General features: G+C 43.4%; 2 protein-coding genes across 2 annotated transcripts in view; one reads left to right on the top strand and one right to left on the bottom strand.

The window, feature by feature from the left end:
- The window catches only part of HAUS8 (HAUS augmin like complex subunit 8), a 59,088-nt gene that overhangs the window by 11,327 nt on the left and 20,382 nt on the right, over positions 1-27,379 (top strand). The window contains 2 exon segments of the mRNA XM_072156749.1: positions 17,246-17,301; positions 22,655-22,760. Coding sequence (XP_072012850.1) covers positions 17,246-17,301; positions 22,655-22,760 — 162 coding nt within the window.
- The window catches only part of MYO9B (myosin IXB), a 132,436-nt gene that overhangs the window by 96,900 nt on the left and 8,157 nt on the right, over positions 1-27,379 (bottom strand). The window contains exons 2-3 of the mRNA XM_072156670.1: positions 17,218-17,311; positions 17,032-17,144 (exon numbers count right to left, since the gene is read on the bottom strand). The gene's annotated coding sequence lies outside the window, so the exon portion shown is untranslated. The remainder of the gene's footprint in view (positions 1-17,031; positions 17,145-17,217; positions 17,312-27,379) is intronic.

Genomic DNA, 27,379 nt, shown 5'->3' with positions numbered 1-27,379 from the left:
GTGGCCGTCATGGGGGACGTGATGGAAATTCAGATTTAGAACCTACCAGTAAATCAGTTTCCATTAGTCCACCATGACGGCCTATTTATTCCCTTCCTAATATTGATTGTTTTGTTGTATTCTTGTGTGTACTAAATAAATACATTTGCATCCATTCCAGGTGTGGTTATTTGGCAGACACTGGTGTGAGGATGCACTTTTGCAGGAGTAAAGATGAGCGAGCACTAAAATGCTCGAGTGCTTGTTATTCGAGACTAACTTTTCCCGGTGCTCGTCTCGAATAATGAGCCCCATTGAAGTCAAGGCTCTGCACAGGGAAGCTTGGCCAAACATCTGGGAACTTTAGAAAAGGATGGAAACACCACGGAAATGGGCAGGAAACAGCAGGGGCAGCATGCATGGATGCCTCGGAGGCTGCTCGGAGTGACCGAATGAGGCTAGATAGCATCTAAAACATCCAATAATTGACCCTGACGCTATAAGGGGCGGCAGGGTACAGAGTGTCATGGCCCTAAATGGACTCAAACCAATGGGTGACAGAGAGGAACCAAAGGAGGCGAGCAAGAAGCGCTGAAATGATTTCCTATGTGAACAAAAAGTTGGCGGTATATTTAGTCGGTAACACAGCATGGTGGCGACATAGTGACCAAGTTCCATAACGTATCTGGTGAAACACCCGAAAAATGAGCCTGACACAGCTCTTTTAATAAGGGGACGACATGTGGAGGCAGCCATGGAGACGACTTCCATGATTAAGAGCGACAGTATGGGGCATTCATATTGCGCTGCTATGATTGCAACTTCAGGTTTCCAGCAGGGCGGCGACAGATGGGCCGAGTTCCACGATGTATCTGGTGAAACACCTGAAAAGGGGACGATGTATGGAGGCAGTGAAGTAGTAGTAGATTAAAGGTGCTGCAGTTAAAACTATGTTAGTTGGATCTTGGGATGGAGCTGTCGCTCCGCTGCCAGGCGAGCTTTCGCCTATCCAAGCCCCTGTCTCTCGGCTACTCCCCAAACAGCACTTCTAAGAACCTTTTGTATATGATCAAGTGTAGTAGTGTTCTTATAAGCTTGGGTTATGGCGGGTGAGGGGAATGTAAACAGATGCGCAAGAAGCGCTGAAAGAATATCAGTAAATGATAAAAGTTTACCAGTATATTTTGTGGATAACACAGCAGGGTGGCGACAAAGTTAACAAGTTTGATGTGGAAGCCATGAAAACAACCCAAAATTCTGCCTGACACAGCTCGTGTGCTAAGGGGGCGACGTGTGGAGGCAGCTATATGGACGACGTGTGGAGGCAGCTATATGGACGACGTGTGGAGGCAGCTATGGAGACGACGTGTGGAGGCAGCTATGGGGACAATTTAATTTGGATAGTGCCTGTATGTGGCAGTCCAAAAAAGTTTTCAAACCAGAGGAGCAGGTAGGTGGTCCTCCAGAAAAATTAAATACATGGAGTACTATAGCTAGAGCCAGTTGGCCCTATCAAAAAATAGCCAGTTTCCTCTGCTTTAGAGTACAAAGAGGAGGAGGAGGAAAATGAGGAGGAGGAGTGCATACATTCTTCAGGTTGAGCTTCCTTCACCTGGTGGAGAATGGAAATCCTGAGAAATCCAAGCTTTATTCATCTTGATAAGCGTCAGCCTGTCAGCGCTGTCAGTCGACAGGCGTGTACGCTTATCGGTGATGATGCCACCAGCTGCACTGAAAACCTGCTCGGACAACACGCTAGCGGCAGGGCAGGCAAGAACCTCCAAGGCGTACAGCGCCAGTTCGTGCTTTGAAACCGAGTAGTTGTAGGGAGCTGTGTGATCATTTAGGACGATGGTATGGTCAGCTACGTACTCCCTCACCATCTTTCTGTAAAGATCAGCCCTACTCTGCCGAGACTGGGGACAGGTGACAGTGTCTTGCGGGGGTGACATAAAGCTGGCAAAAGCCTTGTAAAGCGTACTCCTGCCAAAGCTGGACAAGCTGCCTACTCTCCCTCGCTACTTGTCCCACAGAAGTACGCCCTCTGCCGCTAGCGCTGTCAGAAGGGAAATTACTGTTTCAGCTTGTGCACCAGGGCCTGCTGGTATTCATGCATTCTCACACTCCTTTCCTCTCCAGGGATGAGAGTGGAAAGATTTTGCTTGTACCATGGGTCCAGGAGAGTGAATACCCAGTAATCGGTGCTGGAATAAATTCTTTGAACCCGAGGGTCACGGGATAGGCAGCCTAGCATGAAATCTGCCATATGCGCCAGAGTATCAACGCGCAAGAATTCACTCCCCTCACTGGCCTGACTCTCCATTTCCTCCTCCTCCAACTCCTCTTCTTCTACCCATACACGCTGAACAGTGAAGGACTGAACAATGCTCCCCTCTTCTGTCTCGCCAACATTCTCCTCCTCTTCCTCCTCATCCTCTTCATCCGATATGCACTGAGAAGCAGACCTGAGGGTGCTTTGGCTATCAACAAGGGAATCTTCTTCCCCCGTCTCTTGTGACGAGCGCAAATCTTCCGACTTCATGCTGACCAGAGAGTTTTTCAACAGGCAAAGCAGCGGGATGGTGAGGCTGATGATGGCGGCATCGCCACTGACTATCTGTGTTGACTCCTCAAAGTTACTCAGCACCTGACAGATATCAGACATCCACGTCCACTCCTCATTGTAGACTTGAGGAAGCTGACTGACCTGACTACCAGTTCTGGTGGAAGTTGAAATCTGGCAGTCTACAATCGCTCTGCGCTGCTGGTAAACTCTGGATAACATGGTTAATGTTGAATTCCACCTCGTGGGCACGTCGCACAACAGTCGGTGAGCGGGGAGTTGGAGCGGCGCTGCCCGGAGAGTGGCAGCATTTGTGCTGGACTTCCTGAAATGCGCACAGATGCGGCGCACCTTCGTGAGCAATTCATACAGATTGGGGTATGTCTTGAGGAACCGCTGAACTATGAGATTTAACACATGGGCCAGGCATGGCACATGTGTCAGTCTGCCGAGTTGCAGAGCCGCCACCAGGTTACGGCCGTCACACACAACCATGCCTGGCTTCGGGTTCAGCGGTGCCAGCCACAGATCAGTCTGCGCCGTGATGTCCTGTAATAGCTCTTGGGCGGTGTGCCTTTTATCGCCTAGGCTCAGCAGTTTGAGCACCGCCTGCTGTCGCTTAGCGATGGCACTGCTGCTGTGCCTAGAGCTACCGACTGATGGCGCCATGCCCACGGATGGTAATTCGGAGGAGGTGGAGGAGGGGTGGGAGGAGGAGGAGGCATAGTAGGCCTGAGAGACCTGGACCGAGGTAGGCCCCGCAATCCTCGACGTCGGCAGTATATGACCAGCCCCAGGGTCAGGCTCGGTCCCAGCCTCCACCAAGTTAACCCAATGTGCCGTCAGCGATATATAGTGGCCCTGCCCGGCAGCACTCGTCCACGTGTCCGTGGTCAGGTCGACCTTGTCAGAGACGGCGTTGGTCAGGGCACGGATGATGTTGTCTGACACGTGCTGGTGAAGGGCTGGGACGGCACACCGGGAAAAGTAGTGGCAGCTGGGGACCGAATACCTAGGGGTGGCCGCCGCCATGAGGTTGCCAAAGGCCTCGGTCTCTACCAGCCTATAGGGCAGCATCTCCAGGCTTAGTAATCTGGAGATGTGGACGTTGAGGGCTTGGGCGTATGGGTGGGTTGCACTATACTTCCTTTTGCGCTCCAGCGTCTGGGGTATGGAGAGCTGAACGCTGGTGGATGCTGTGGAGGATCGTGGAGGCGACGATGGGGTTTTCGCACGGGAGGTGTTTGGGCCGGGGTCCTGGGCAGGGGGCTGACTAGCAGATGACACAGGGGAAGGAGCAGTGGTGTGCCCGGCCGGAGGTGAACGGGCTTGGTGCCATTGAGTGGGGTGTTTAGCATTCATATGCCTGCGCATACTGGTGGTAGTTAAGCTAGTAGTGGTGGAACCCCTGCTGATCCTGGTTTGGCACAGGTTGCAGACCACAGTCCGTCGGTCATCCGGTGTTTCTTTAAAGAACCTCCAGACTTCTGAAAATCTAGCCCTCGCCACGGGAGCTTGACTACGTGAAACATTTGGCGCTGATGCACCAGCTCTGGCCCTGCCTCTCCGTCTGGCCCCACCACTGCCTCTTCCAAGCACTGTGTTTCAAAATTAAAGTGTAAACTGTAAATTTCTTTTGTTTAGTGTGTGTGTTTTTTTTTTTTTTTTTTTTTTTTTAACAAAACGATGCTATCCTATTGCTATGGCTAGTTTCTAACCTACACTGACAGCACACAACTGGATTTTGTGCTGTGCCTGATGACTTTGAGTTATAAAAGTAAATAAACGTAAAAATAAATGAGCAGACTGTGCCTAATTCAAATCAAACCCCAACGGTCCCAAGTCTCCCTGCAAATTCCTCACAATATGGTACTAGCTGCACTACTAGTGCCAGCAAGCCCAGCCACAAGCAAACAAAAAAAAATAACGTTATTGTAGCCCTAACAAGGGCTGTTGGGTTCTTGTAAACTCACTCCTGCCTAACAGTAAGCTAAAGAACACCCTGACGCTATCCTTGCAGCAGCAGCAACTCTCTCCCTAACGGCATCCAGAAAGAGAATGATCCGAGCAGCGCAGGCAGGGGCTAGTCTATTCCAGGGTCACCTGATCAGGCCAGCCAACCACTGCTATCGATGCCATTTTCTCGAGCTGGTGAAATACTCGTCCGAGCAATTACGAGTACGCTAATGCTCGAACGAGCATCAAGCTCGGACGAGTGTGTTCGCTCATCTCTATTCAGGAGACATCTCTGACACCTAGAGTCTGCCTTGAGTCTCTTCCTAAATAGGCCATCGGGAGAGTAGTATAATTGATGAACAAAATTAAATTGTACCATCCTGTGGTTCCTAGACGGGGAAGACAACATCCATGCATCCATGCCCCTACATCCATGCATTATGTGAACCTACCTTTCTCAACCACTGCATTATAAGCATGTTGAAGTTGAATAAACCTAAAAAAGCCTGAATCCAACCCTCCAAATTGAGTAGAAAAATCCTTAGTCACATAAATGTGAGCTACAGAGAATTTGAGAGAAGAAAGTAACCCCTTTTTTATCCAATACTCACTATCTGCAAATGATCTAAATTCTCTTAAGTGAAAATTTTCCAATATTGGGGTAAACCAAAAAATGCCATAAGTACCCCTAATTTTTTTTTAATTTATTCCCCCAACTTCTTTGACACCTCTCAACCAGGTTGGTTACTGTTCTATGTATGTGTTGGGGAGGCGTTTACTGGATCGCTGTTTTTGTACAAATGTTATCACACATGACAAATGATTGTATAAGGATATGTTATATCTGATGTACCTCAGCTAATGCTCCTTGTTTTGTGGTGATACACCGTTTCAATTATGTACCAATAAAGCGATTTTACAAAAAGACTGAGGCTTTGATCTCGGGTGGTAGTGAGCCTGTTTGGACATGTAACAGAGCGCGAGGGTCCCAAGGGAAGCAATAGTCTGATTCAAGTTTCGTGTCGGAGTAGCAGCTGCTGTCCTTCAACCAGTCCAGTATATGCCGTCTAAGACTGGCCAAGTTGTAGCACCAAACATCAAAACTTCGTCATTGTTCGCTTCAAGAGCCTTATACGTGGTCTTTTGCCCTGCCACAGAAAGTGTGACACTTCCTCATGATGTCCTTGTGTGCTTTAATAGGAGCCGTATGGTTTGCATGGGGTACAGCAATTTGGAGATGCTCATCCTCTTTACAAGCTGGTTTCTTCCCAATGGTGATGGGGGCAGCGTCTACCGTCGTCGCAGGTCTTGCGATATAACGAATCTGGGGTTTTGACTATTTTTTTATACCCAGCTAGGTAATCCAGTAGGAGGCCTCTGGGATACCATTAATGCTGGATACTATTCAGAGAATGGCTGTAGAAGTGTTGGTAGTTGTGCTTTCGGGTCCGCCATAAATCCCTTAAACGCCTTAATCCCCTTGAATAGTTGGCTTCCCGTCAGTAGCCTTGCCATCAGTTCGAGCCATGTTAAATAGGAGTAGTGAAAGGAGGCAACCCTGCCATGTTCCTTTCTTTAGCGGAAAGGGCTTAGACAAAGCCAGGGGTATGTACCTTAACCTACCTTAAGTACCTTCAGATAGGTTCTGAAAGTCCCCTCGAAGCCCATGCCATCTAGCACTTGCCCTAGCCACTCCCAGTGCACGTAATCAAATGCTTTTTCGGTGTTGAGTGACCAGGGTGGGCGCAAGCGCCCCAGGTGGCAATCGGGAGGAGACATCTAGGGCCATAAGGACCCTACGGGCATTAGTGACCAACCTAGCATCCCATGGTGAATCCCACCTGACCCGGTGTTATGATTGAGGTCATTATCGCAGCTAACCAGTTCACAGATATTTTGGATATCAGCTTTAAATCCATGTTAATTAACAAGATCAGTCAGTATGTGGCCGTGTCTTCTAGGTTCTTTTCGCTCTTTCGGATTTAACTTGATATATGCTTTGATAAAATCCGTTGAAAGGGGTGTACCCTGCACTAATTTGGAGAATAGGCTGGTTAGTGCCAGGTTCACTTGCTCATACATGGCCTTATAAAATTCTCCCAAATACCTATCCGGCCTCGGTGCTTTCCCATTTTGGCAGATTCTTAATTGTGCGTTAGATCTCCTCTGCAGAGATGGGGGCATTTAGTTGATCAGGGGTTTCTCTAGGCAGTTCTACGCGCTGTAGGAACTGCTGTCCCAGTGCGTTTTCCCCCAAGTACATCAGTATATAGAGGCATAAAATTTGCCATAAATTGAGGTGACCTTAGCTGGGCAAGTGTGTGGGTTCCCTTCTGTCTTTTAATTTTTGAATGTGGGATCCTAGTCTCCTACCCTTCGCCTGCAGTCTCCCTGAATTATTGCCAAATATGTGTAGGTCCCAGCTACAGCTGGACTTAACGAAGCTCTCCTTTCCATTAAAACTGTATTCCCCTTTGGGAATGTATCCCCAATCCCTTCTTTGGTCTTGCAGGCAAACCTCTTTGCTTTCACCGTTTGGTCTATTGGGTTGACCCACCGTGTTGGTACAGCGTAGCTGGAGAAAGCTTCATCAGGCAATTGTTCCACAAAGGCAGACGCCTCCTGGGGATCAGTGAATTTGTGCTGGGTGCCGTCTTTGGTTCTAAAGCAAAGTGTCAGTTGGAAGGTGTTGTGCGTTATCATAGTTGAGCAGGTAGGGCTAAATTGCTTGCGCCTCTTGGTGACCTTAACAGAAAACTCCAGAAAGAGCAGTACCTTAGAGCCCTTGATTTATAGGCCCTTTTAAGTTCTCCTTATCCGCGTGACTAAGGTACTTGGCTATCACCTTCCTTGACCTACCATCCATCTGGTCTTCACTTTGGTGCCTTAGCTGTGGTCCAACGTGGTGGGCATGTTCCGCCATTCGCCTGCCCACTAGATTAAGTGCCTGCAGCAAGTCTTCCTTGTAGATCTCATATAACATGGCCACTGGGATGGCTTCTGGGATACACACCATGTGCAAGTTGCTGTTTTCCAGATCCTCTATATGGTCATAAAGTATCTGCAGGAACTGATCCATTTTCTGCTGGCCATCTGCTGGAGACCCGTGAGCTGTTTTTCCACAGCCCCTAGACATGCCTCTTGCTTTCCCACTTGGTCTTTTACTGCTGTTAAAATATCTCCACTAACAGTGAATTAGTCCTATCCAAGGAGTTATTTGACAATACAATACACCGCGATTCTCTTCAGTGATCTTATTGTTAAGGTGGGTTGTAAAGCGGTAGTGAGGGTATTCACTAAGTTGGGGGACAGACATTTGCTAACTTCAAATACTATTTGTCTTTCTCCTGTACCACCTGCATTCCTCACGTTTGTTTCTACTGCTAGTGGATAGTCCGCTGGTGCGTGTCTCGGCTCAGACGGCGCCATCTTGTGTGCAGGGCTGGCTGTAACTTCTCTCATACCAGGAGATTGTGGAGTCTTCTGGGTGCTACGGAACAGGTAATGCTCCATGTACTGCATGGCTTATTGTGGGCGGTGGAGGTACTGGGGAGCTCTGAACTCTGTTACTTATGTTCTATGGGTTAGTCCAGTTGCTATGCTATCCTAATTATATAGCTTTAGGACCAAGCACAATTTTTTTAAAATTTTTGTTACTATTTGCGGTTATTTAGAACAGTTTGTCATACACAGGTGATTTTGAGATCATGACATGTTTATACTTCACGTTGGTGGTATATTTTGGATATCTTTTGCATTTAAAGTGGGAATTTTTTTTGCTAATTAACATTTTAACCATAAATCTACCTTATGTTGGCATAGCTTTTTTTAAATATTTTATTTGGACATTTAGGTGGCTTGATTAGAACAGCAATTTTTCAAATTTTCAAGAAAATGTAACACTCGATCATTTTAGAGGTAATTTCATATTGAAAAGGGTTTTACAAGTTTATATTTTGTGGAACTCCCCAGAAATCATCCTATTTTTAAAACTGCACCCCTTAAACTGTTCAGAGCAGCCTTTGATACGTTTAACCCTTTCAGTGTCTCATATAAATTAAAACAAGATGGAGTTTCCATTTTGGAATCTTCAAATTTTTACAATAGGTTATTTAGCCCTAAAATACATTATGTTCATGCAGGATAAAAGGTATAACCTTCTCCGATTTTTGTTTGTGCAGTTTCTTCTTACTATGGCAATCCCCATGTGGATGTCAACCCACAACAGGGTAAAGTATAGGAGCGCCTCTTCAGGTGTCAGGACACCTTTCAAAAGTTCCTGAGGTTTCCAGAAGAGTGAAAACCCCCAGAAATGACACAATTTTTAAAACTACACCCCTGAAAGAATGTTATGGTTATGTATGTTTTTTTTTTTTTTTTGTTGAAATGTAGTGTAAATAAAATTGTGAAATTTTACCCAAATTCATCAATTATACAACAGGTTTCTCAGATGCAGAGCATGAAAGTGGAGCAAATGGGCTTAATTTTGTAGTGCTGTTTCTTCTGAGTTCAGAAATACCCCCAGAGTGGCATAAATATGTTCACTGGACATGTGGCAGGGCCTGGAATTTATAGGACAATGCAAGGACTTTGAAGCATTTAAGCCTATTTCCCTATGTTTTGTTGACTTACATTGGCCCCTATAGTCAGAATTAGCTCTTTTATGAAAGATCACACTAAATATTTGTTAATGGGTTTTGTATGTACGCTTGAATCGTTTGTTTTTTTTTTTGTTTTTTTTTTTTTTTTTTTTAACAGATGTGCTGAATACCTAAAATATTGAAACCCTTTTTTTTTTTTATCTAAAATGTCCATAAATGTGGAAAATATACTCATTTATGTGGTTATTTCTCCTGCTTTCATTAAAAAAAAAACTAAATGGCCCTTTTATATACTGCCTGGACACATGACAGGGCCTGGAAGTAATTGAAAGCTACAAGGATTCTGAGGCCTTCATTTACTTGTTATTCATCTAGGGGTATAAGGGAAATTATGGAGGTGGAGGAGATTAGGGGTTCAGAGTATTCAAATTAATAAAAAAGCAAAAAAAAAACAGGTAAAGAAACCTAAGTTCAGGGATGTGTGGTAAATGCAGAAACAGTTTTTTTTTATACAAAGACCAGGGTGGGAGGGACATATGTTGCACTGATATGCAACATTTCTTCTGCGTGGGGGTCACTATTCCAGGAAAATGCTGCCCAGGAACAATACTGCAGTCAGAGGAAGAACTTTCTCCTTCCTCTGCCGCATTGTCACCAAAGAGATGACGTTTAATTATCTTCTCCTGGTATTCCAGGTATGATCCCTGGTGACCAGTGCTCCTAAAGATGAGGAAGTTGTGCAATGCCATTTGGATAAAATATACTGCCAGCTTTTTGTACCATATTTTACATTTCCGCATGGCATTGTACAGTTTAAGCATCTGGTCAGTCATGTCCACTCCCCCCATAAATTTATTATAATGCTGAATGCATAGTGGACAGGAAATGGGGGCTGCTATTCCGCAGACAGGGATAAGGGAGCTGCTGGCATGGATCGTTGTCCCTAAATTTTAAAGAGGACCCCATCACTGTGAAGTGCCCTGCTTTCCCCAACCTGCAGGGTTTAGCTTATTAGGGTTTTGGAAGGTGCCGCTGATACCTGCAGACCATCCTATGTCTGTGTGTGTGAGGTGGTGGACAATCGGGACTGAATTTGACGGTCCCTTCCCTCATAGATACGAAATGTGTGAGTGTAGCCTGTTGCAGACTTCCACATTTTTTAAATATTAATGCCAAATGAGACTCGTTTGTTAGGCAAATATTGCCTAAACTTTACTCTCCCCTTGAAATGCACCAGGAACTCATCTATTTTTGGGGTGTCTAATGAAGAGAATTTTTGGCGTAGAAATTTCATCAGGGGCTGAATCTTGTACAGTCTGTCAAAACTCTGGTCTTTTTGGGGGAATTGGCCATTTGGAATTGTCGGAAAAATGGAGAAATTTTTGGATGGCCTCAAAGCGAGCCTTGGGCATTGTTGATCCGTACAAGGGGGTATGATGCAAGAGATCTTTAGACCAACGGTCTCTTTTAACTTTTTTTTTTCTTTTTCTAAGGCCCATATTCGGTACCAATCCCCAAAATGTTTTAATTTCTTCTCTAGTGTTTGGATACCATCTAAAGGGCCTGGCATAATTGGGGTTGGTTTCTAAAAATTGCTGGGCATATAAGTTGGTTTGCTTAACAATCAAGTCCAGCAGGTCATCTGAAAAAAATTTTAAATGGCCAATTTCTGCTGTTTGTACTTAGGCTCCAGGAACAGTGGTCGATTCAAGTACTTGGGGGACATTGGTTTCCCACTGCCTCCTGTTACTTTCTGGAGGTAAAACTGGCTTATGGCCCTACTAACCCTTGGAGTAGGTTCTTCACTATCAGATGAGGAAAAAGAAGTGGAGGACAGAACAAATTGTGAGCCTCCCTCACTCGCTGATTCTGTGTCTGAGGGTAGCATAGCATACGCCTCTTCAGCACTATATGTTCTTTGTGTCATTTTGTCTAATGCACTTTATTTGCAGTACAAACTGACAGCTGGACTGACACTGACTGCTGGTGGACACTGACAAACTGTCACTGTTCAAAACAGTCTGAGGCTACATGCACACGATGTATGCCCGCAGCACGGCGGGCATACATCGGCGCTGCGGAGAGGAGCAGGGGATGAGCGCACGGCGCCGTATCACGTAGAAAGATAGGACATGTCCCATCTTTCTACGGGCTACGGAACGGTACAGTGCCGCACGTGTCGTGCCGTGAGCCCATAAAGTGTATGGGGGGGGCATATATCGGCCGTATATATACGTGTCCCATACACTTGTGTGAATGTAGCCTGACAGTGAATAACACTGTTGGACTGTCGCTGACTGATTCTAACACTTAAGGATACTTACACGACGATGGGCACTCACCCCTGCCCCTCTCCATGTCGATAAATGGAGCATGGCGCAAAGAAACTGAAAGCTTCCTTAGATTGTGACTTATCAGGACTGATCAGTGACACAAACACTGATTTTTTTTTTTTTTTTTTTTGAGAAACTGGGAACTCTCTTATAGTGTGGGGGTATAGTTATGCGGTCTGATCAGAGAGGGGCAGCTGTGACCAAAGGCTTAAAAATGGACGGTTCTGACTCTAAGGGGACAGCAGAAGGACACGGGCTCCGTTCACTTCACTTCACAACACTGAATGAGGAGAACAGAGCTTGTAGCCCTCCTCTAGCCACATGGTCGCTGTCTGATTGGCCTAACTGAGCGATCGTCAGTTACTGGGTTGCCGGACACGGCGGCCGGCGCCAAGATCGTAGCTTTGTGTCAGTCACCCATGAAGTTCTGACGTATCAGAATATCTTGGCATCCTATGACGTAGAGTCAAGGTGCGGAAAGGGTTTAACCTAATGAAGAATGATTTGTTAGGAGTAATAGATTCCCTGATGGTTAAGGCAAATTTAAAAATGGTCTGAAGAGTTAACTCTTGATCTATAATGACAAGCAAAAGAGGGAAAAAATGTTTTGAACTTTTGACTTGTAAGAGCCATATATCTCTTTCAACTACAACTTTAAGTGTGAGACTACCATCATTTTTATAGAGAATCAGCTTGGCTATCTTAACATTACAAATTACAACCTGTTCTCACATTCCCTGTCCTCTTCAATTTGTGTATAATAAATATTGTATGTATGTAATTATAAAATTTCATTATTGGCAGTGGGTATTTTGGGCTCTGCACATAGGTCTGGAAGAATTGACCCCTTACTATTACGGTGCGCGTCAGGCGCACGGGCTGAGCCCTCTCCATAAGCGCTAAGTATTTGCTGCATATTGATCTCGGGTGTTTTCCTGCCGATCGCCGCCAGCAAAAAGATAGGGCATGTGGATCGCCGCTCACCGAGACTTCATCAGGGAGCGGCGATCTGTCGCCATGACAGCCCCTGGTCTACGGAAGACCCGAGGCTGACTCGTGTTAACCCTATCATTACAATGTGCAATCAGCACATTGTAATGAATGAGAAATCCCCATATACTGCCATGCTGTAGTATGGCAGTATATGATCGGATCCATCCGACAACCTAGGGTTAAAGTACCCTAGGGAGTCTGAAAAATGGTAAAAATAAGTTTTAAAAAATTAGATAATAAAACAACCGGAAAATTCTAATCACCGCCTTTCCCTAGAACTAATATAAATTAACAATAAAAATCAAACACATTAGATATTGTCACTTCTGAAAATGCCTGATCTATCAAAATATAATAACAACTTTTCACTGCGTTTAACCTTGTAACCGAAAATAGCGCAAAAAAGTCATAAATTGCACTTTTTTGCCAAAAATATAAGAAAACAAAGTTATCAAAAGGTCGTACAGTCCTAAAATTTATAGCAATGAAAATGTCATCAAAAGTCGCAGAAAATGACACCACCTACAGCTGCATAACCCAAAGTATGAAAACGTTATTGGCGCTAGAAGTAAAAAAATAAATAAATACATTTGTACAGGAGTTTTAATTTTGAATGTATGAAAACATTAATACCCATACAAATTTGGTATCCCTGTAATCATACCGACCCATATAATAAAGTAGACATGTCATTTGGGGCGCACAGTGACAGCTGTATAATCCAAGCCCACAAGAATATGGCGCAAATGCATTTATTTTCACTAATTTCGCTGCATTTGGAATTTTTTTTTTTTTCCCGCTTCCCATTACATGGCATGGAATATTAACCCCTTCACGCTCCGTGACGGATATATCCGCCACGGAGCTGTGAAGGTTGTATGAAGAAGGCTCACGGGCTGAGCCTTCTTCATACAGAGATGGGCTTTGCTGCATATCGCAGCAAAGACCCATCGCTATCACCCGCGGTCGGTGCTTGCACCGATCGCGGGTGTTAACCTTTTCTTTGCCGCCGGCAAAGTCGCCGGCGGCACTTTAAATTTGGCGGCGCGTGGGCGCCGCCATCTTACCTCCGATCGCCGTTCCCCCGAACGTCATCGGGGGGCGGCGATCGGTTGCCATGGTAGCCTCGGGTCTTCGTTTGACCCGAGGATACATGGCTTCTGCATATGCATTACAATGAGCCTGTGGCTCATTGTAATGTATAGTGAGCAGAAATGCCATATACTGCGATACAGCAGTATTGCAGTATATGGCAGGAGCGATCAGACCATCTAGGGTTAATGTACCCTAGAGGGTCTAAGAAATAGTGGGAAAAAAAAGAAAAAAAAAAAGTTTAAAAAATGTAAAAAAATAATAAAATATTAAAAGTTCAAATCACCCCCCTTTCCCTAGAACTGATATAAAATATAATAAATAGTAAAAATCAGACACATTAGGTATCGCCGCGTCCCAAAATGCCCGATCTATCAAAATATAAAAACGGTTATTGACGGCGGTGACCTCTGGAACGGCAAATGGCGCCCAAATGTCCAAAACGCGACTTTTACACCTTTTTAGATGACATAAAAAATGTAATTAAAAATGATCAAAATGTCGCACAGTCCTCAAAACGGTAGCAATGAGAACGTTGGCTCATTTCGCAAAAAATGACACCTCACACAGCTCCATGCGCCAAAGTATGAAAAAGTTATTCACGTCAGAAGATGGCAAAATTTTTTTTTTTCTTTTTTGTTCACATTCGTTTAATTTTTGAAAATGTATTAAAACGCAATAAAACCTACATAAATTTGGTATCACCGCGATCGCACCGAACCAAAGAATAAAGTAGAGGTATTATTTGGAGCGCAGAGTGAAAGTCGTAAAAACTGAGCCCACAAGAACGTGACGCACATGCAGTTTTTTTCAATTTTTCCACATTTGGAATTTTTTTGCGGCTTCCCACTACATGGCATGGAATAATAAATAACATCATGGGAAAGTAAAATTTGTTACGCACAAAATAAGCCCTCAGACAGCTCTGTACACGGAAAAATGAAAAAGTTATGGATTTTTGAAGATGGAGAGCGAGAAATTAGCGAAAATACCCTGCGTCCTTAAGGGGTTAAATACCTTCACTAAGAAGTGCAATTTCTTAAGCAGAAAACAAGCTGTCACAAAGCTCTGTGTAAAAATAAAGTTATAGATCTTTGAAGGTGGGGAGTGAAAAATAGAAATGAAAAAACAAAAAAAAGGCCAGGTCGTTAAGGGGTTAAAGGAAGTTGGCAAACCGTTTTGAGGAATTGTTTGGAGGAAGCCTGATGTGGGGTTATTTCACAACCAAAGGTGTAGTACCGATGGTGGTCTCAATACTGAGCTACATGTAAGTCAACAGGTGACAGTATGAATGTCCTCTTTTTCAAGTAATGAAAACAAAAGGATATACTGAAAAGGGCTGCAGTGCTTATGTGTTAAGCTAACTGCCTTACCAGGCTTTCTGTTACCTTCCAAATTTAGGACTGTTGGGAGGAGAGCACCCAGCATTATTCCTTTGTTTTGTATTGGGTTTTTTTTAAAGGAAACCTACCATTTCAAATGGTCGGTGTAAGCTGTAAACACCGAGCACCAGCTTCGGCGCTACATAGGAAATGCCGCAGGCGTTGCACGCGCACGGTCGCGCGCAGCGCCGAAGCAGCTTCTGCTATAAAGTTTAAAAAGTGTTAAAACCGCGATACCGCGGTTAATAACACTAACGAAAGTAAGCACCGGCACCAGCTCACCCTGAGCTGGTGCTCGGTGTTTACAGCTTACACCGACCATTTGAAATGGTAGGTTTCCTTTAAGGTCTTTCATTAGAAAAAGTGTCATAATATGTGCAGCACAAGCTTTAACTGGAAATAATCGTTATAAGATATATTTTATACCAATACTACAGATATGACATTGCGCAGTGCGGTCAACAAAAAAGAATCTACACAAAGCCATATAGGGTTCGGTTTGCTCCTTGTTTATCAGGAAGCGTTGATAGTTACAGAATGGACAAGGAAAACCTTCAGTAATGGTGGTGTTGGCAGATTTCTGTGAGGAGACCTTGCAAACAGCAGGATGTTGATCCTTCAGTAGGTGATGAGTTTCTGCCACCATGTGGTAAGCATTGTGTGCTACAGAAGGGGAAAAGGTTCTTTAAATTTCCAGCATACTGTAGATTTCAGCTACATATGAATGAAAAACATTTTTATAGCATTCAAATTTCTCTGGTGGTAAATGAGAAACTAGCTATGCATTTGGCAGATTCAGTGTGATTATTTAATATTTTTGTCTGAAACACAGTTTCCACTGAATAAAAGAGAACCTATCGCCACATTTCCACAAATGCAGCAAGTAACAGGTTCCTATAGAGCCCTATTAACTTGCACACTTCTTTTAGCTAAAAATTGTTTCACTTACACCCCCATAAATCAACTTTATCTTTTACCTGTCAAGGGGTGTGACCACCTTGGCCCATCCCTCCCATCTCCTCCCTATATTTCATGCCTCTTCTTGGCATATCATGTTACCTGGATGATGTACAGTAAGGTCCTTTGCGCAGTTAGAATGACCTCTACCACGTGTATGTATCTGATCACAGCATGCCTCCATGAACTCCTCCCCCCCCCCCCCCCCTGTGATTTCATGTAATTGGATCCATTCATGGGGTAGATGTTACAAATGTAACTGGACCTTAGATGACATCACCCTAGTCACATGACATCCCAATGATGTAATGGAGCTCTCTCTCCTGCAGTGAGACCTGTCAATCAGGAACAAGGAGGCTTGGCAATCCAAGTAAAATTTAATATGCAGGACTTAGTGTTATTGGTGATTTGCGTTAAAGTTTTAAAACCAGTTTTTTTTTTTTTGTTTTAACATTGTAGGCAAGAAAGAAACCATTTAGGGATAAGGGCAATGCTTTTTAATCATAATGAAGTTTAATGAAGTATTTTATTTTGTGTGGTTTCTCTTTAACCCTTTAAGGACCCAGATCATTTTTCCTGTGTTCATGAATCCGCCAGTGATCTTAGATTAATCTCTACCTTATTTGAACCTCCCACTCAAGTCTCCAAGACTCCTCTGAAGCTGCACCCATTCTATGGAATGCTCTGCCCCAAACTATCAGACCCAACCTCCAAAATTTGAAACTTGCTCTTTAAACCCATCTCTTTAGGCCAGTCTATAACCCTTGTTAACTGCATGAAGTTTTAACTCTTTACTAACCCATCCTGTGTCCTCCTCCCATCTGTTATCCAGCAACCACCAGACACCAAGCTTTAGGCTTCTCTGCAATCTCATTCACCTTGTATTTGTATATAACATGATGGCTTCTGACTGGGTCAAGCAGCAGCACCTCTTTTTATTATATTACCATATATACTCGAGTATAAGCAGACCCAAGTATAAGCCGAGGCCCCTAATTTTACCACAACCTGGTAAAATCTATATTTTTTTTTACTTGAGTATAAGCCGAGTATGGGTTTTCAGCACATTATTTTGTGCTGAAAAAACTAGGCTTGTACTCGAGTATATATGGGTATATTATATTTTGTTCTATTCCCTTATATTCTGGTCCAGCCATTCTTCATAAGATTTTTACCTTGTCATCTTGTGCCCCATTCTTCTGCAGACTGTAAGCTCTAGCAAGCAGGGACCTCTCCTTTTGTTCCATGTGAATGTTCATGTCTTATGTCCTCTATGACTTGTAAAGTTCTACGGAATATGATGGCGCTGTATTAATAAAGATTATTTAAGGCCAATTTCCTGTGAGCTTGTATTCCGTTACCTAATATAACTTTTCTTTATTTTCTCAGGTTCAAAGGTGGTTAAATCTCGTTATATGCAGTATGAGAAGCCTAAAATCCAAAAGGTAAAATTCCCTGGATTTGAAATAAAATACCACAAGTAAATTTTTTTTCATTTATTGTCATATCTTCTGTTATGGATCCAGTTTTGACAAACAAGTTTAAAAGTAACATCATTTGAGCTTTATTCAAATGTTTATATAAAAAAATTTAAAAAATACAACTGGGCAAATGGGCAAATACACTGGATGATTTCAACTGAAATGAGTGACCTTGCATTCAAATTTGTGGTGGAAAAAATTTGCGAATTTCATTGTCATGGGGAGCGTGGCCTGTGTGTGTCTCTCCAGCTTAACCAGCTGTTGATCTTTGCCTGGTATACAACTCTACAGCCCTAGAACCCAGCGTTACTATTGGTGATCTCCGTGGTGGTGAGATGGGCTGACGCCAAGAAAGATGAGGCTGCAACAGGCTGCTGGACATTGCAGCTCAGCTAGAGATGTCTGCTCGAGATGCATTAGACTCCGTGCTGTATCACCCCAGAGGGTTATTTGGGTATTTATGTTGAGAATGTCTTTGGAGAGTAATACAAAATAGTCCAAATTGAGTACTCTGGAGATCTTTGAGAGGGTTCAGTAGGGGGAGGTATGTACAGGAATCCTCTAAGAGGCGCAGGAAAGATTTGAGTAGGATGAATCGGCAGGGCACCTTTTGACTATGATGGTAAAGGCTCAGGGAGGGTTGCCCTAAATTTCCCAGCTAATTAACGCTAATAGGGCCATGGTGACAGAGGTTGGTGACTTTCTAGAAGTGCTATGATTCTATTATAGAAGCGTATATTCCTTGTCAGGCTTGATCAGCTGGGAGCAGATGATCAATATGTTAATTCTCTCCCACTGCGAAGTCTAAGCGGAGGCAAGGGAGTCCTTGAACATAGCTCTGTCCCTAGAGGAACTTGAACTAAAATCCTGGCAGCTGCAGGGCGCTCCTTCCCTTCTGCGCCTCGCTGTGCCCCCATAAAACAAGTAACGGTCACATGTGGGGGGTCTCTGCACTCAGGAGAAACTGTAGAACAAATTTTATGGTGGGTTTTCTCTTTTTATCTTTTGGAAATGTGTAAATTTTAGGGCTAAATGAACGTATAACCGACAAAATTTGACCATTCTAAATTTCACCGCCATTTTGATTCAATTACTATGAAGATCTCAAGGGGTTAACAATTTTCGTAAATGCTGTTTCTGATAGCTTGAGGGGTGCAGATTTGAAAATGGGTTGGTTATATAGGGGGGTTTTAATGCTAAATATGTAAAATTTAATTTCAAACAGTATTTATCCCCAAAATAGTCAATTCTGAAAATACAGAAAATCGCTATTCGCTTTGTAAGCCGCTTAACGTCAAAATAAATTATCCAGACACTTCAAAAATTATGAAAAAGTAAAGTAGACATATGGGAAATGTTGTTCGGCAATTTATTTAGGTGGTAAATCGATCTGCCTGAAAACGCAGTGATTTCGAATTACGAAAATGGCAAATTTTTCAAAAAAATTCATCATTTTTTTTTTTTCTTTTGTAAATAAACGCAAAACTTAACAGCCAAAATTTACCACTAAAATGAAGTACAACATGTGGGGAAAAAAACAGTGTTCAAAAGTTATAACCATATAAAGACACAGGTCAGAATCCAAAAAATGGGACTGAGCCTTAAGCTACAAAATGGCTGCGTCCTTAAGGGGTTAATATTAGCTTGGAGCTTTGGTTACTATAGGCAATGAGTACAAGACGCTTATGTGAGGTAAGATGGATAGAGATGGGGAGATTTATCAGAAATGTCTGAGGTAAAACTGTTCTAGTTGCCAATGGAAACCAATTGGATCAGCTGTGTAAAAATGAAACTTGAGCTCTTATTGCCATAGGCAACTGGAGCAGTTCTGCTCTGACACTTCTAATAAATCTCCTCATCGCCAGTCAGTCAGTGACAGATGCATATAAAATATTTTTTGTTAACACATTCTATTTTATCTTGTCATAGCTTAGAGCAGTTATTTCCTATCCCCTGGCAGCCTCGGGATCCACAGCTAGTCCTATATATAGATCAGATAACTGTAATCTTATGGTAAGTCCATTGGATCACTGTTATCGGTGAACTATATACAGAGACATTTAGAGAGGTTGCATATAGCAAGTGACTACAGGGGATGATGATATTGGGCCCCATCACAGTACAGGTTCAGGTTGTCATAGACGAGTGCTGATGGCACTGTGTGCACGATCGTACACTGCCATGGTGATGGGCAGTGCTACTCACCGCTCCAGTCCGCAGCCGCTGTAGAATGTCATGTGACCTGGGCTTCGGTCACATGACATTCTATTACAGCTGGGATGGAGGAGGTCGCACTTCCTTATATTAGCTGCTGAGAGGTGTGGTTGTGCAAGCACCTAAACAAGAATCGCCAAGCGTGTTGGTGTTTTTTGTTTTTGAGTAAATCTGCCTCAGACTACAAGCATCGGACACACTTGTAGAGGCGTTATCGCGATCTCTGCCCACATGAGAGCCCCTTGAGTCACCCTTACTCATCCCCAGCTACCATAGAAATTCTTGGGGATGGAATACACTCGGAGCTCCAGCTTCTCGGAGAATTAATCCAGGCCCTTCCCACAAGGCAAGAGCAAGACTGTGATTAACAGAGTAGAAGCCCCTCATCAGCAAGCTTTGGAAGGTTTCAGGGAGGATTTGGATGCACTTACAACCCATACTGCAAACACTATTATTGTCACTTTAAATGATCGTGTGACCGCTTTAGAGTGTGAATTTGGCAGTTCTATGTTACATATGCAGAAACTGACACTACTTCTGGATGACCAGGAAAATCGGGACAGGAGAAACAACGTCCACATAAAAGGCCTCCCAAAGAGCTCTTCTAATGACAACCTAGCAGAGTGGGTGATGTTTATTTTCAACAACCTACTGCATCGCCCTCCAGATGCGGAGTTGTTAATTGACCGCATTCATAGAGTATCTAGAATGTCAAATGTGGACTCACGGGCGAGGGATGTTTTGTGCCATTTACATTATTTACATTTACATTATGGCAGCAGTTACTTTCTTGGCAAACCAGAGTACCAGTCTGGCTTATTCAATTTCCTAAATAGGCCACTGATTGAAGTCCCTAATGGGCTCAATATAGACCAAGTTAGGCCTAACTCCCAGATACTAAGGTTTTCTTTCTCCATGACTGCAGCAGACTTTGCGCATACAGAGGATGATATTCCACTGGGACCAGACCTGTCCTCGGCTCTACCTTATCTATTTTAAAAAGATCCTGCCACTGCTAGAAATATTGTTAAACGGGCACTACTACCTGATCCAACAGGTACTTTCTTAACATTCAATACTTTTATTACCACTTCTATTGCTCTACTAAGAGTTTTCCTCCTACATGCAATAGATGTTAAGCATCGTATGGGGGTGTTGTGAAGCAGTGACCCACATCAGTGTTGCATTGGATCAGGACGCTGACACACCTCCCCCTCTTCCTTTTTTTGAAAGATGCAAACTGATGTACAGCATTTCCATTACCACCACTTTACATTGTCATCCATGATATTGTTCTCACTCACTGCAGGATATTGACGGGTCGAACTCTTGATGAGCTGCTCATAGGCTCCCTTAATGTTAAAGAACTCCATAGTCCCGTGGAAACTCTCCATCCTTCTTAACCTACTCAAATGAAGGAAAATTCAGGATGCTTTTATCCAGGAAACGCACCTCACTGAGGTGGAACCATACAACATCAAAAAAAGTACAGGTGTAGTGGCACATCCATTCTACTCGCAGACTCGATACAATGGAAATACATGTACTCTCGTAGTGACTCCGAAGATTGTGCGTTCTTGGTAAAATAGCTGATGGCTTGTATATTTTTGTCATTTTCATTCTGAAACATTTCAGTAGTTTATAAGAGTTTGTTTTGCATTACCTCGCTCCCTGCCTGCATAATTTTGGGGGGCATCTCCTAGAATATCCTGTATAATATATTCCGTGGTGGAGTGTAAAAAAATATACACAAGTATATACAGTATTTAAGCCGAGTTTTTCAGCACAAAAAATGTGCTGAAAAACGTCCCCTCGGCTTATACACAAGTCATACAGTCATAAAAATTTTTGAAAAAATAATAAACTTGTATACCAGTGGTGGCGAACCTATGGCACTGGTGCCAGAGGCGGCACTCAGAGCTCTTTCTGTGGGCACCCGGGCCATTTCCCCAGCGCACCAGACAGGACTCAAAGAATCTTCCTGCAGTTCCAAGTAACTTAAAAGATGCTGCTTCCAGTCATACTTTGATACTTACTTGGCTGCTTGGGACTGTAGGAAGAGGGAGAATGAATAGACAGGGCTGAATTACCTTTGGAGGACCTTCTACTGGCCCCACGATTCTCTGTGCACAGAGGGACACTGGAAAGAAGCTAAAATGATGCAAATTTTCCATCTTTCTACTGTGTTGCTGTCCTCAGGAGGCCAGTATGATTGAAAGTTGTTGAAGAACAGGGAGCAGTAAGTTACTGTTTTAATTTTTGGTTGGCACCTCGTGATAAATTAGGGGGGTTTTGGGCACTCGGCCGCTAAAAGGTTCGCCATCCCTGATATATACTCACCCTCCGGTGGCCCCGACCTGCAGCGCTGCTCCCCCGTTGTCCGCGCGGGTCCACTTCTGGCTTCGGCGCCCGTCTTCTGTCTTCACTAACTTCGTGCCGGGCGCCGCCATATTTTTCCTCCAGGCGGCGCCTAGCATCATACTAGGCGCTGTCCAGGGGAGAACAATGGCGGCGCCCGGCACGAAGTTAGTGAAGACAGAAGACGGGTGCCGAAGCCAGAAGAGGACCCGCGCGGACATCTGGGGAGCAGTACTGCAGGTCGGGGCCACCGGAGGGTGAGTATATAAGTTTATTATTTTCTTTTAATGCTGGGCAGTGCTGTATACTACTGGGGGCAGGCTGGGCAGTGCTGTATACTACTGGGGGCAGGGCTGTATACATACTGGGGGGGTCTGTGATTAATGCATTTCCCACCCTCAGCTTATACCCGAGTCAATAGGTTTTCCCAGTTTTTGATGGTAAAATTAGGGGTCTCGGCTTATACTCGGGTCGGCTTATACTTGAGTATATACAGTAAATTGAAGGCATTTACTCACGCCTCTCTCAGCTGGTTGGTAGACCAGCAGTGCTGTCTACCAACAGACCGTACTACCACTGGTAGTGCGGCTTTGGGTGAGGTGACTTTCTTATGCTCTATCACTTTTAAATCATTCTATATCTGGACAACCCCGTTAATTTGGTAATGTGAAACCGTTTGATTTAGAATTTTGGTAATTTTTACAAATTTCTAAAAAAAAAAAAAAAATTTCTTTTTTCCCTGAAGAATGTCGCTAACGCCACAATCCTATCAGCTGGGAAAACCCAAGAGAGATGTGTGGGTGCTACCACTCGAAAATCTGTAGTACCACCAAAACCTAAAGGTCATCCAGGTAAGTAAACTTTTAAAGAACCTCCCATTTAGATTTACAGTAGGTTAAAAAAAAGTATTCATAGACCTTTTAATTTGTCCTAATTTTTAAAATGTTACAGCCACAAACGTGTAAACGATGTATTTACGTTTTGGACTGCTCTTTGACTTTAAACGCAAGCTTGCGCAGGTCCAGAGTCTCTAGAAGTTGTTGTAGGAACAGGACTGGGTCCGGAGACCCTAGGGAGAAGGGAGGTTCATTACTGCTTCTCTATTCTTCACTCCTCACAGCATCGCACTGAAGGAGCAAAGCCGGCACTGACCGCTGGGTCTGATCAGATGCGGTAAAGCTCTGATCAACATTGGCAGTCCCAGGGGGGTCATTTCCTCCTGCAACTGGTGCTGTTTATAGATGCCACAGTTACCCCCAGTCAATTTCCCCCAGGGGTCTTTTATGACTTCATAAGGGACATATAATGTAAAAAAAGAGACAAAAAATTTTAATAAAAAATACATTTGCATTTCCCCCATATAACTAAATTAAAAACCTTGCCCCGTTTGCACGAGATTATACATCAAATGACCGAAACAAATGTATTGGAAAAAGTCAAAAAAGCTTTTTTTTTTTTTTTTTTCCCCATTTACTTTTTTTCATTTTTTTGTTTTATTTGGGGTTAAACTTTTTTTCTGTTTTAACTAGCTCTGCCCCCCAAAAAAACCTTATGATAGAAGGTGCCATGGTTGGATAAACTTTTCAGCTTAAACCTTATGTATGGAGAGAAGCCAACACTGTCCATCATTTAGTAAAGAAAATTAGTCGCCCAGCTCCGACTTGGGTAACACCTTTTTTATTGTTTAACCCCTTAAGGATGCAGGGTTTTTTTGCTAATTTCTCGCTCTCCACCTTCAAAAATCCATAACTTTTTAATTTTTCTGTGTACAGACCTGTGTGGGGGCTTATTTTGTGCATAACAAATTTTACTTTCCTGTGATGTTATTTATTATTCCATGCCGTGTACTGGGAAGCAAGAAAAGATTTGCAAATGTGGGGAAAAAAATTTAAAAATACATGTGTGTATTTTGTGGGCTCAGTTTTTACGACTTTCACACTGCACTCCAAATAACACCCCTACTTTATTCTTTGGTGCGATGCGATCGCGGTGATACCAAATTTATATTTTATTGCGTTTTAATACATTTTCAAAAATTAAAAGAATGAGTACAAAAAAATTAGAAGATGGCAATTGCAGTTGCATACTTTGGTGTACGGAGCTGTGTGAGGTGTGTTTTGTGTGGGTTTTTATTTTTTTTTGCAAATTAGACGACTTTTTCATTGCTACCATTTTGAGGACTGCAATATTTTGATCACTATTTATTACGTGTCATGTAAAAAGGTGTAAAAGTCGTGTTTTCGGACATTTGGGCACCATTTCCAGTTTTAGAGGTCACCGCCGTCAATACCCGTTTTTATATTTTGATCGGGCATTTTGGGACTCGGCGATACCTGTTGTGTTTGATTTTTACTGTTTATTTTGTTTTATATAAGTTCTAGGGAAAGGGGGGGGGTGATTTGAATTTTTAATATTTTATAAAAAAATTTTTAAAATTTTTTTAACTTTTTTTAACTATTTTTTTTTATACCCTCTAGGGCAGTGATGGCTAACCTATGGCACTAGTGCCAGAGGTGGCACTCAGAGCCCTTTCTGTGGGCACTCAGGCCATCACCAGAGATGACTCCAGGTATCTTCCTTCAGTCCCAGACAGCCCAGGACTTGCTGTGCACAGAGCTATATTAAAGTGACAGCTGTACCTGGGACTATCTCCTGCTTTATTGGTGTCCTCAGGTGCTGGTATCAATGAAAACTGTGACAGAGAAGGGAGTATAAATCACAAATTAAATTTCTGTGTTGGCACTTTGCGATAAATAAGCGGGTCTTTGTTGTAGTTTGGGCACTCGGCCTCTAAAAGGTTTGCCATCACTGCTCTAGGGTACATTAACTTTAGATGGTCTGATCGTTCCTACCATATACTGCAATGCTACTGTATTGCAGTATATCATGTTTTTGCATGATTCATTACAATGAGCCACTGGCTCATTGTAACGAATCTGCAGAAACCATGCAACCTCGGGTCTGACGAAGACTCAAGGCTGTCATGGCAACCGATTGCCGCCCACCGATGCCGTTCGGGGGAGCGACGATCAGAAGAAACATGACAGCGCCCAGGCGACTTTGCCGGCGGCAGAGAAAAGGTTAACACCCGTGACCCGACTGCGGGTGATAGCGATGGGTCTTTGCTGCAATATGCATAGGCCATCTCTTTATGAAGAGGGCTCAGTCAGTGAGCCCTCTTAATACACCCTTCATAGCTCTTTGGTGGATATATCTGCCGCCGAGTGTGAAAGGGTTAAAAGTCCATTATAAGGTCACATAGCGTGCATGCATTTCATGCACGCTAAGTGCCCTTAATAATGACTGACAATTTAACAATTAAACATTATTAGCCACAGACAAATATTTTAAGGGAACCTGTTACCACATTTGCACATATACAGCCAGTTTCAATAGATCTATAATAACTGACAGACACTCTTCTTTTGGCTAAAAATTGTTTTGCTTGCATCCACAGAAATCTCCTTTTATCTTTTATTCCCTGGCATCAGTGAGGGGCGTATCTTGCTCGTCTGGACCCTCCCATTTAATCCTCTGCATGCCTTATGCCTCCTTACTGGTCACCGTTTTTCATGTGACCAGAGCGACATCTCAAGTACTCTTAATAATAGCAAACTGTACCCCATGCATGTATTTGACCAAATGAAGTCAAAGCTGCCTCCACGGACTTCTACTCCTTCCCATCCTCCATGTAATCACATACATGGTGTACAGTTTGTTATTCCTATAGAAGGCTGAGAGACCATCTGTCACTGGTCACATGTCATGAAGGTAACAAAAGGCACCATACAAAAAAAATGTACACATTTCCCATCTGTACATAGACCTTTATATGTCTGTAGTTGAGTATTAGCAGACGGTCCCTACAAAGAGGCAGAGCAAGGATTTAAAGACACAGAGCTGTCAGTCACAATAATGGGGGTGATTCACTGCTATCTCTAATAATAATTACTTTATTTATTTAGCTCACACAGATTACGCAGCACTGCAAAGCTTGCCAAATCGGTCTGACTGTTCTCCCCTCTCAGGCTGCCAGAGTTGAGTCCGAAAAGCTAATTTGCATATCAGAAAAAAATGGCTGTAATTAAGGTAAAATGCCCCACTGGCAGCCAATTTTAGGTTATACGGGGAGGACTTGTAACACTATCAGTAGACATTGTTAGTCAGGGTGATCAAAATCTGGTGACAGGTCCTCTTAAAAAAAAAAAAAAAATTAGGAGAATTTCACAAGGCATGCAATCTAGCAACCTGCTGTAGCTTTTGGTAATATTGGTTGGTGGAAATAGCCATAAAGAATGTTTCCAGGGTTCCTAGAAAACTCTTTTCCATGGCATTACCACCAACCATTATTACTCCTATTCAATGCGGGAACTCTCCACACTCCATGCAGTACTATTACATCAAATGTCAGGAAGGGGTTAAAACATTTTTTAAATATAGTACAATGATGGATTTTGTGAGCTTTTATTCAAAATCTACCTTGCATCCCATAAACCTAATAAGTGAAATGACAGCTGCAACCATCGCCAGTAGCACCAGGTTTCTTTTTTGTCTTTAAAGGGGTTATCCGGGTTTAAATTTTTTTTTTTATGGCAGGGCTGGGGAGGGCTAGTTAAACATAATAAACATGGACTTACCTCTTCCGGCGCCGCCGATGTCCTGCGCCGCGGTCACTTCGATCCGTGCCCCTGTAAACAAACAGGGGCACGGAAGCAGCGCACAGGGAGCTTCCGGTCCGCGATGTGGACGGCTCCTCCCATCCGTCCCTATCTCTCAGCGTTGTAAGCGCTGGGAGATGGTGCGCCTGGGAGCATCCGGCCGGCCGGAAGCTCCCTGTGCGCCGGTGTAATGAAACCGGCGCACGGAGAAGACGGGCCGCGGCGCGGGACATCGGCAGCACCGGAGGAGGTAAGTACATGTTTATTATGTTTAAATAGCCCTCCCCAGCCCGGACATAAAAAAATTTTTAAACCCGGATAACCCCTTTAAACCAGTTGAAATAACATTTCTTCTGTTTTTCAACTAACAACATTACGTTTGATTTTCACTGCCAATTATTGAAACCTAAAGTTTAGACAGATCTGTTGCATAGATTACAAATGCTCATAGTTTCCTTTTTGCTTTGAGGTTGCCTATGCAAGCAAGGTGTGAACGTGTTTTAGTATAATTGATTACTATAGTATTCAAAAACAAAGCAATAAATGAAGGAAGGTAAAGCTGTTGGTGGACCTACCATAAACTACACAAGTAAATGCACCAAGCTGCAGTTGACAACACTGAGGCCAAGCATGTAACTTCAGTAGTATAACTGCAAACTTACTGGAATATAAAGCCTAAAACCCACTGGATCATTTTAAAGGAAATCTACCATTTGTTTTTATGCATTTTGCTAAAGTGACCTCCTTAGACCTATATTGGAAACTGTGGTCACTTAGTCAAGGGAAGTGACATTACACATTCAAGGTGATTA

Source organism: Engystomops pustulosus, chromosome 1 (genome assembly GCF_040894005.1).
Source record: "Engystomops pustulosus chromosome 1, aEngPut4.maternal, whole genome shotgun sequence".
NCBI classification, from domain to species: domain Eukaryota; kingdom Metazoa; phylum Chordata; class Amphibia; order Anura; family Leptodactylidae; genus Engystomops; species Engystomops pustulosus.
This window is presented reverse-complemented; position numbering and strand designations above follow the sequence as displayed.